Below are 8,847 nucleotides of genomic sequence, written 5' to 3' on the forward strand. Positions count from 1 at the left end.
TAAATATAAGACAGTTATATAAAACAATAAAATAAGCATTCAAAACTCATAATAAATGAGTTAGAATAAAACATTAAAAAAAGGACTTGACAAAAAATGACGTGTCATGTCACTGACACCGCGAAATAAGTTAACTACAGTTTCTCCAAGCAATAGTGCGATCAGGGAACATTGACATTGTCATGCTCCAGGAGTCATTAACAGTGGACACTGTTCGCTTCTCAGGGTATCATGTCTCCATGCTGCCACAAACACCTGGCAAGAGAGGCTTGATCACCCTTGTCAGAGCAACAATTCCCTGCTCCGCAATAGCCGATGCATCGCACTGTGGAAATGATGTTGAATCTCTTGCCGTCGAGATTCATCTGGTCAAACTGTACAATATGTACAGCCGGCCAAGCTGTAGAAGCTTAGATATCAGCCAGGTCTGTGCTTCTGCTGCACACGACCGAGTGATCATAGGGGGAGACTTTAATGCACACCACCCCTTCCTGGCTCCCTGCTGGGCACCGGATGCGGCTGGCTATCACATAGCTAACGTGTTTGAGACATTCCCTGAGATCGCTCTCCTTAATACCCAAGAGCCAACGCATGTCAGAGGGGTCCTAGACCTCACCTTGGCCACTGCGACTCTGGTGGAGAGGATTAGCTGGTTTGTTGATGAGACTGTCACAAGTGACCATTAACGCACTGTTACTACCCTCATGGATGCTGGCCCAGCCCAAACGCCACGACCGAATCCAAGTTGGAAAACAGACAAGGGCAATTGGCAGGCGTTTCAGAACGCCTTGGCCCACCGTCTGAGAGGCAATAAACCCCTACAAAGCGAAAATGTGGAAGTGCTTGAAGCCAGACTTCTTAACACCATTAATCAAGCAGCCTCACTGACCATACCCAAAAGTCGGCCTGGGTCCAAGAGTCACAAAGACGCCTGGTATTTTAACAACGAGATCAGGGAGGTCAACCACAGGGTGAACATATGCCGAAAACTATTCCGAAAGCAAAGAACCCCTGACAACGTAGCCCTGCCAACCGAGTCAGGCAGGAAAAGTGGCTGGATAGCACCCTTTCAGAGCTGTGGCAACAAGTCAGGCGAGCTACCTACCTGGGAAACTCTATCCCAGAGTTGGAAGAGGGCTACCATAGTTCCCGTCCCAAAACCAAAGGAGCCAAGGAAGTACTGCCCCATCTCTCTGCTCAGCTGTCTGGCCAAGATGGCCGAGAGGATGGTACTAAACCAGCTCCAATGGAAAATGGGTCCCCCGCACGAACACCTCCACGGGTTCACCAGGGGCATGAGCACAGCGCACAGCATAGCCACACTCTTAAGCACAATCAGCACGGCCCAGCTGTGGTAGTATTCCTTGACCTGGAGAAGGCTTTTGAACTAGTAAGTCCGCTTGCCATTCAGGAAAGCCTGATCCAGAAGGGAATCAGAGGAAAGCTCTTGGCTTGGATAGGTGACTACTTCAGGAACAGGACTGCCAATGTCAAATTCCAGGATCACCTATCACAGCACATGCCACTCGAAAATGGAACGCCACAGGGTGGGGTTCTCAGTCCAGCCCTATTTAACACTTTAATGCCCTGCATCCTCAACATAAACCTCCAAGTGGGGTGCAAGATCATCTCGTATGCAGACGATCTCACTATTACCTCCACTGGCCCATACAGCCAGAATAAAGCCCAGCATTGTTTGGACCTTGTGTCCGAGGACTGTTGTAGGACTAAAGATCTCTGCAGCCAAATCCAAAGCCATGGCTCTGAGACAGAGAGTTCAAGACCGGACCCTCTCCTTCCAGAAGGAGGTCCAGTACCTGGTCAACTGCACCAAAGCAAGACTGTCTGTCATGAGACTAATGACTGGGAGATGCATAAGAGCCACAAACTACTAAGATCATTCTATGTACATGCTGTCTGGCCTGATGTGGACTATGCCTCAGTCGCTCTCATTGCCGCCAAGAAAAAGTACACAGACAAATTGGAGACACGAATCGATTTAATGGCAACACAATTCCTGTCAAAGGTCTTCCAGGCTCCCAGGAACACAAGCCTGAGACAAAAATTAGTCAGACGCCTCAAACAAAACAACGAGCTCTTTGCAAACAACTTCTGGCTGTCTCACACAGCCAGGGCATTGATACGCTATCAGGTCAAAGAACAGCTTCTTGCTAAGGGCATGGACTCCCCCCACCCCGACTTTATCGAAGCCCCGACGTGGGCACAGACCTTGATAGAGTTCAATATAATGAGCCTGTCAATGAAAAAGAGCCTATATCCCACGCCCAGAGGGTCATTGCAGCCATCACTCATCCAGGTAGTAGAACATACTTCACGGATGGATCGGTCGATCCCTTGAGCCACACTGCAGGTGCCGGCTTTGCAGCAAGGGATGCCATGCAATCCATGAGGGTAACAGACGCCTACCCGCTACAGGCAGAGGCAGTTGCAATCATGGGAGCCCTAGCCCTCGCGTCCCTATGGGGTCCCTAAGGGAAGGACACGTGGTCATACATACATACTCCAGGGCAGCCATTGACTGTCTTCAGCACAGCTCACCCACAGACAACATCTACCTACTGACTACAATTCTTACAATGGCACAAAGAATTCTTGCTCAGGGTAGAAGAATTATCATCAACTGGGTCCCTAGCCACATTGGCATCAGAGGGAACGAGCTTGCTGACAGACTAGCCGTTGCTGGCAGGGGTATGCCCCCAAATCCCATGACGACAAAACCGAGCCGAAAATTACTTAAGGAGAAAAGTGCCTTGGTCGGTCGTACCTTCCTCGGGCAACTTCACAGAGAGGAAACGAGAACCTCCCCCTCGGCCAGCTGGTACTCAGATGCCACAGGCTATGAACCACTGGCACTCTCTGAAATAATCAACAGAGGAACCGAAGTCATTCTTCACAGAATGCGCCTAAGTTACCACTGTGCATGGCAGATCATTACAACAATAGAACGCGAAGAGAGGTGCTGCATGCACTGCGGCGAGCCGAACGCCACAGTAGTTCACTACTTAGAGAATTGTGAGCATACACAATTCCTGAGACAGGGACCGCCTACAACAGCCGCCGTGCTGGTAAAGAGGTTTATACCATTAAATTACAATGGTTATTCTTTACACACACACAAATATATATGTAAAGGAATTATATAACATATTTACCATGTTGTATAAATTAAATTGTAAACTGCGATATCGGGTTTATAATAAGGACCTTATCAACCCGATTAAAAAATACTTGTAAGATATTGCTAAATATTTATACAGAGTAAAGATGTATATTTACAGGTTTATTATTTTTGTTTAAAAGTAAGTTTCCTCGTACCCCCTTAGTGTAATGCGCAAGCGCGTAGGTGTGCCTCACCTGGTCCTACTCTGCCATATAATCGGTCACTTTGCCATACCACTTGTTCGAGTGAACACTGTGACCCTCGCCTCGTGAGTAGGAAAGCCTTTAATGAGTACGCTAATTCGCAGAGCGTGGTATATTGATGGTGCTTTTATTCATTGTATTTACATTCATTTCTTGTTTCCAGTCTTTTTATGTGACGCCAGGCGCCACGATACTTTGCCTCACGTGCCCAAGAGGTTAATCGGAGCAGCGCCAAGCTTAAACAAGCCCCGTGACACCTGGGCCGTTTGATACGCTTGCTGGGACGTGGATATTTACCGCTTTTGTTTGTTTTATAATATTTGTAAATATATATGGTGATGGTTATGACATCTTTTTATACCCCATTTTAATGAAAGCGAGAACATAATTAAATAATGTGATTAATCCTATGACGAAATACACCAGTGAAAGCAAAAGATCCTTTACAATATATATATATATATACATACATACACATTTGAGTATTTAAGAGGTGTTCTAATTTTGTTTTAAAATTACAGAAGCTTTTAATGTCTCTTATATTATCTGGTAGCATGTTCCATAACTTGGGTCCACGTATTTCCATTTGTCGTGCCCCTGTATAGGTATTCGATCTCTTGACAAAAAGGAAATTTACTTGGCGCGTCTGGACACCTGATGTGTTCCCTACGGTTTGCAAGGGCATTAACCATTTCGGGTAATTCCCATGAATGAGTTTGTAAATGAATACACGTGTCATAGCTGCGTTTAGAGTGAACTTTTAACCATTTTAATTATTTTAATATGCGGGGTGATGTGATCAAGTTTACTGATATTACCTAATGCTCCTCTGGCAGCAAAATTTTGTTATTTTTGCACTTTTTGCATCTGGGTTTCGTTGGTCGAACCCCAAATGTTTGAACAATAGTTAATTATGCTTAGAGCTAGAGTTTGTACAACCATGATTCTAGTTTCAGTAGTGATCTGATTTCGTATGTGATTAAGATATACCAGGGTATCCACCCATCTGTGAATTTTGTCAACGTGTGGTTCAAATGTCATGAATCTGCCTAAGTGAACTCCTAGATTATTCACTGAAGTGCTCAGTTTGATAGAGAAGCCTTCAGATTCTATGGTTGTGTCACTGGGAATTTTAGCTATGTTCTGCCAAACATTAAGTTTTATGTGGATTTAGTTTAAGGCCATTAGTGTCAAAATATAGTTTTGCTTGTGTGAGAGTATCTTGCGCGTTTCTTATTAATGTATTTAAGTTGTTTACTGAATCACTATGAAGAAACTGTGAATCATCGGCGTACTGCACTAGAAGGCAGTCATGGGCTATTGTTGATAAATCATTTGTGAAAATTGTAAATAGGATCGGATCTAAAATAGATCCTTGCGGAACACTAAAAGGTACTTCTTGTTTTGATGACATACCATTATTGATTCTTACCGATTGGATCCTTGTATATAAATCACTTTTAAACCAAAATGTATCAGTTTTATGAGTTACTAATTTGTTACGGAGAATTTAATGGTTAACACTATCAAAAGCCTTAGAAAGGTCGCATAATGTGAGTAAATTTACCAGATTTTTGTCAATGTCATTATAAATCTCATCAGTGATTTGCAGTAAAGTTGTTTCAGTTGATAACCTATTTCTTGATGTTTTAGATGATAAGTTATTGGCCTCCAGGAAACTCATCAGTTGATTTGCTGCAATTTTTTTTCAAGAATTTTGTATAATATAGGGAGTATAGTAATAGGACGATAATTATCGACATCGTCTATATCCCCCGACTTGAAAATTGGTGTTACTATGCCATGTTTCCAAAGCGCTGGAAAGACACCAGTGACCAGAGAGGTGTTAATAATGACCGTCAAATAATGCAGAGTTGCGAGTAGACTATCTCTGATAAAGCGCAAAGCAATACCGTCTGCTCCTACAGCATTTGTTTCACGAAGGTGTTTTATTCCTGAGATGATTGTTTCTGCGTCCACTGGTTGTGGTCTGAAAGAAATAGTTGTAATCCTTGCCCGATCTGTATTTTGTTGCAATGTAGAAGCAATTGTTTTCTCGTAAGTTAGTTTACCAATTTTTGAAAAAATGTCATTAAAATGATCTGTTCTTTGTATGGGACTTGTGCAATCACTAGACTTGTCTCGTGTTGCCTTATCTGTGTTGCTGGTACTCTTCTAAATAGTCAAATCCATCGTCCCCTATTACTACTCCTGCTTAACCAATGTATAAAGGTGTTCAACCAAAAGCCTTTTACAGTGTGTGTGTGTGTGTGTGTGTGTGTGTGTGTGTGTGTGTGTGTGTGTGTGTGTGTGTGTGTGTGTGTGTGTGTGTGTGTGTGGACCCACATGCTGTTTGCATCGTAAAAAGGGGATAAATACAGTGTTTTTTAAACAGTCTTTCCCGTTTCAGGTTTATTAAAATTCATTGTTTTAGTAATTTGAATTTATGTAGATAGAATAACGTCCGTCCAGAATCATCTGCAACTATAACAAACACGAAAAAGCTGTAATTGTTCCTACCCCTTCAGGGTCGCTCGTTCAGTCAAGGCTGCATCTAATGTCGCGGCCGACAAAGGCTGGCAACCACCTGATCGGAGGCCTCAAGTGACTCAGAACTTGGTGACGGTCTCCTGTCCTGCGACGGCGCCGTCGTGGGCGCCTGGGCCGCCCTCGGAAGTTCCCACCCGGGGGAGCTCCTCCATGTCCCCCTCAAAGGCCTTGTTGTCGCGCCCGGGGGCCTCGGGGCCGCGCCCGCCGCCGCCGCCGCGTCCTGCGGAGGGGAGAGGCCGCTAGAGAGTAATGCACAGATATCTCCACACATACCGGCCATTCTCTCTCTCTCTCCCTCTCTCTCTCTCTCTCTCTCTCTCTCTCTCTCTCTCTCTCTCTCTCTCTCTCTCTCTCTCTCTCTCTCTCTCTCTCTCTCTCTCTCTCTCTCTCTCTTTTTTTTTTTTTTTTTTTTTTTTTTTTTTTTTTTTTTTTTACTCTCTCTCGACCTCCATTCCTGTTACAGGAAGATGTGTTGTGAAGTGTCAACATTACAATTCACAATACATTTCATTGCCCTTGCTTGTTGCAGGTCCATCATGCCTTCTTGATGAGTGTGGTGTGTGAAATGAAGGTACGAGATCTATTTTCTGTTCATACTTGAAAGAAAATTGTAAACAAGAAGAAGGTTTTATGTTTGTTACAGAATAATCCACGTCAAGACTATATCTAATACTCTATGAAAAATAATCATATATATTACAATTGTGTTTTTCTCTTCTTCGCTAATATTTACCGCTTTATACTATTCTACTTCCACGCCTCTCTCTCTCTCTCTCTCTCTCTCTCGCTCTCTCTCTCTCTCTCGCTCTCTCTCTCTCTCTCTCTCTCTCTCTCATTCTCTTTTTCTTTTTTTTTCTCTCTCTCTCTCATTCTCTCTCGCTCTCTCTCTCTCCTCTCTCTCTCTCTCTCTCTCTCTCTCTCTCTCTCTCTCTCTCTCTCTCTCTCTCTCTCTCTCTCTCTCTCTCTCTCTCTTTCTCTTTCTTCTCTCTCTCTCTCTCTCTCTCTCTCTCTCTCTCTTCTCTCTCTCTCTCTCTCTCTCTCTCTCTCTCTCTCTCTCTCTCTCTCTCTCTCTCTCTCTCTCTCTCTCTCCTCCCCGCCCTCTCTCTCTCTCTGTCCTTGTTATATTATATATATTTACTCCGATGAACAGAAGTAAGCATAAGCAGCGAGTAATTAAGCCTCAGAATATATAACTTGTTCAAGCAAGATGGATGGAAACTATAACCGCAGATCCTCAAGGTTATTTATTTCAGACAAATCTAGATCACAAGGTCACAATATTGACCGGCTATCCACTGACCCAAAATTCTTGCCTTATATATTACCAAGACTAAATGCAAAGCCGCGCTCAGACGCCCTCGCCAGCGACCTCCGCCACAAGCAATCACGCCCGCGGGAGGCGAGAGCCGCACCCTCCCCCCCCCACCCCTAACGCAAGCAAGCACACACCTGGACGCCGCAGAAGGAGCTTCTCGAGGCCGATGACGGGCGCCTCCGCCGTCAGGGACAGCACCACACCCACCATGCCCGAGGCCACCAGCGCCGCCGCCGTCTGCATCAGCTGGGGCGCGGAAGTGGAATAAGGAGGGGAGAGGAAATAAGGAAGGAATATAGAGGAATAAAGGGAATAAAATAAGAGAAATAAAGGAATAGATAGAGGAATAAGGCATAGATAGAGGAAGAATAAATGCCAATGATCATTATAATAATAATGATGATAAAATAATACTGATAATGGTAAATACAAATTTCATTCACCATATCTCTTACCATCATCACCATCAAGGGTTAACGCCGACGGGGGCGCATGGCGTATCCAGCCTTCGCTTCCAGCCACGAGGGTCCCTCATAGTGAGTCTCCAGGAAGGCCCCCGGCCTGTAACTCCTCGCGACAAGTCTGGTCGAGCTGCTTAAGCCATGACTCCCTAGGTCGCCCCATGGGCCTACTCCACCCAGGATTGTCTCGCAGTGAGACACACAGACAACCTGATGGGGACGAGCTAGGGAAACGAGCAAGGTGCCAATATAGCCTGAGTTGGCTATCCCAGATTATGCAATGGGTCCCACGCCAGTCTCACGCCAGTGTAGCTGTCGGTAGGACACATGGTCCTGCCAATTGTACCTCATGATCCGGCATAGGAACTTGTTACAAAAGGCATCAAGACAAGACTCCAAGGCACTAGATAGCGTCCAGGCAATATCAAGGCCTTGAAGACATGTAGCTTGGTCCTTCTGCATAGGCACCAACATCTCCAAATGCTCAATAGGCCCCCACCACACTTTACAGTACTTTCAGTACTGGTATATTGGCTTGCTATTAGGCGAATAATCCGTGTTGGAATTCCCCTAAGTCTCAGGATCTCCCATAGTGATTCTTGATGCAACGAGTCAAACACCTTAATGAGGTTGGTATGGGCAGCAAGCAACCCACTACCGACAGCGTTCCACAATTAATTAAAGCACTAGGATACAGTCTATTGTGGGCTTACCAGGAGTGAATCCAGACTGCTTTGGTCTCTGGTGCCTTAGTAGGTGATTGTGGATCCGTTTCAGAAGAATGTGCCCGCAAATCTTACCTGGTATACTGAGTAGTGTGATGCCATAGTAGTTGCTATGGTCCCACCGATCCCCTTTCCCCTTCCAGAGAGGGATGACCACGCCCCTCTACAGGTCAGGGGGAATGGAACCAGACTACCAGATGACAGTCAAGACTGCATGCAGGCCCCGTGCCATAGTTTCACCCCCAGCCTTTAGCAGTTCAGCAGAGATATCACATATGCCTGCGGTTTTCCCAATCTTCTGCTTAGAAATCGCCATCCTAACCTCAGCTAGGGTAGGAGGTTCCTCGCTGATGGGTGGGTCCAGCACAGGTTACTGTGATACCACTTGCATCCAAACTAACTGTTGGAGGGT

The 8,847-nt window shown here is 45.3% G+C and overlaps 1 protein-coding gene across 1 annotated transcript in view; it reads right to left on the reverse strand.

Moving 5' to 3' along the window:
• Positions 1-5,812: 5,812 nt before the first annotated feature.
• LOC125044553 (nose resistant to fluoxetine protein 6-like) overlaps positions 5,813-8,847 on the reverse strand; it is a 31,922-nt gene continuing 28,887 nt past the window's right edge. The window contains exons 16-17 of the mRNA XM_047641249.1: positions 7,384-7,495; positions 5,813-6,154 (exon numbers count right to left, since the gene is read on the reverse strand). Of these exons, the coding sequence (XP_047497205.1) occupies positions 5,994-6,154; positions 7,384-7,495 (273 nt within the window). The 3' untranslated portion in view covers positions 5,813-5,993. The remainder of the gene's footprint in view (positions 6,155-7,383; positions 7,496-8,847) is intronic.

This window comes from Penaeus chinensis, chromosome 36, assembly GCF_019202785.1.
Source record: "Penaeus chinensis breed Huanghai No. 1 chromosome 36, ASM1920278v2, whole genome shotgun sequence".
Taxonomy (NCBI): domain Eukaryota; kingdom Metazoa; phylum Arthropoda; class Malacostraca; order Decapoda; family Penaeidae; genus Penaeus; species Penaeus chinensis.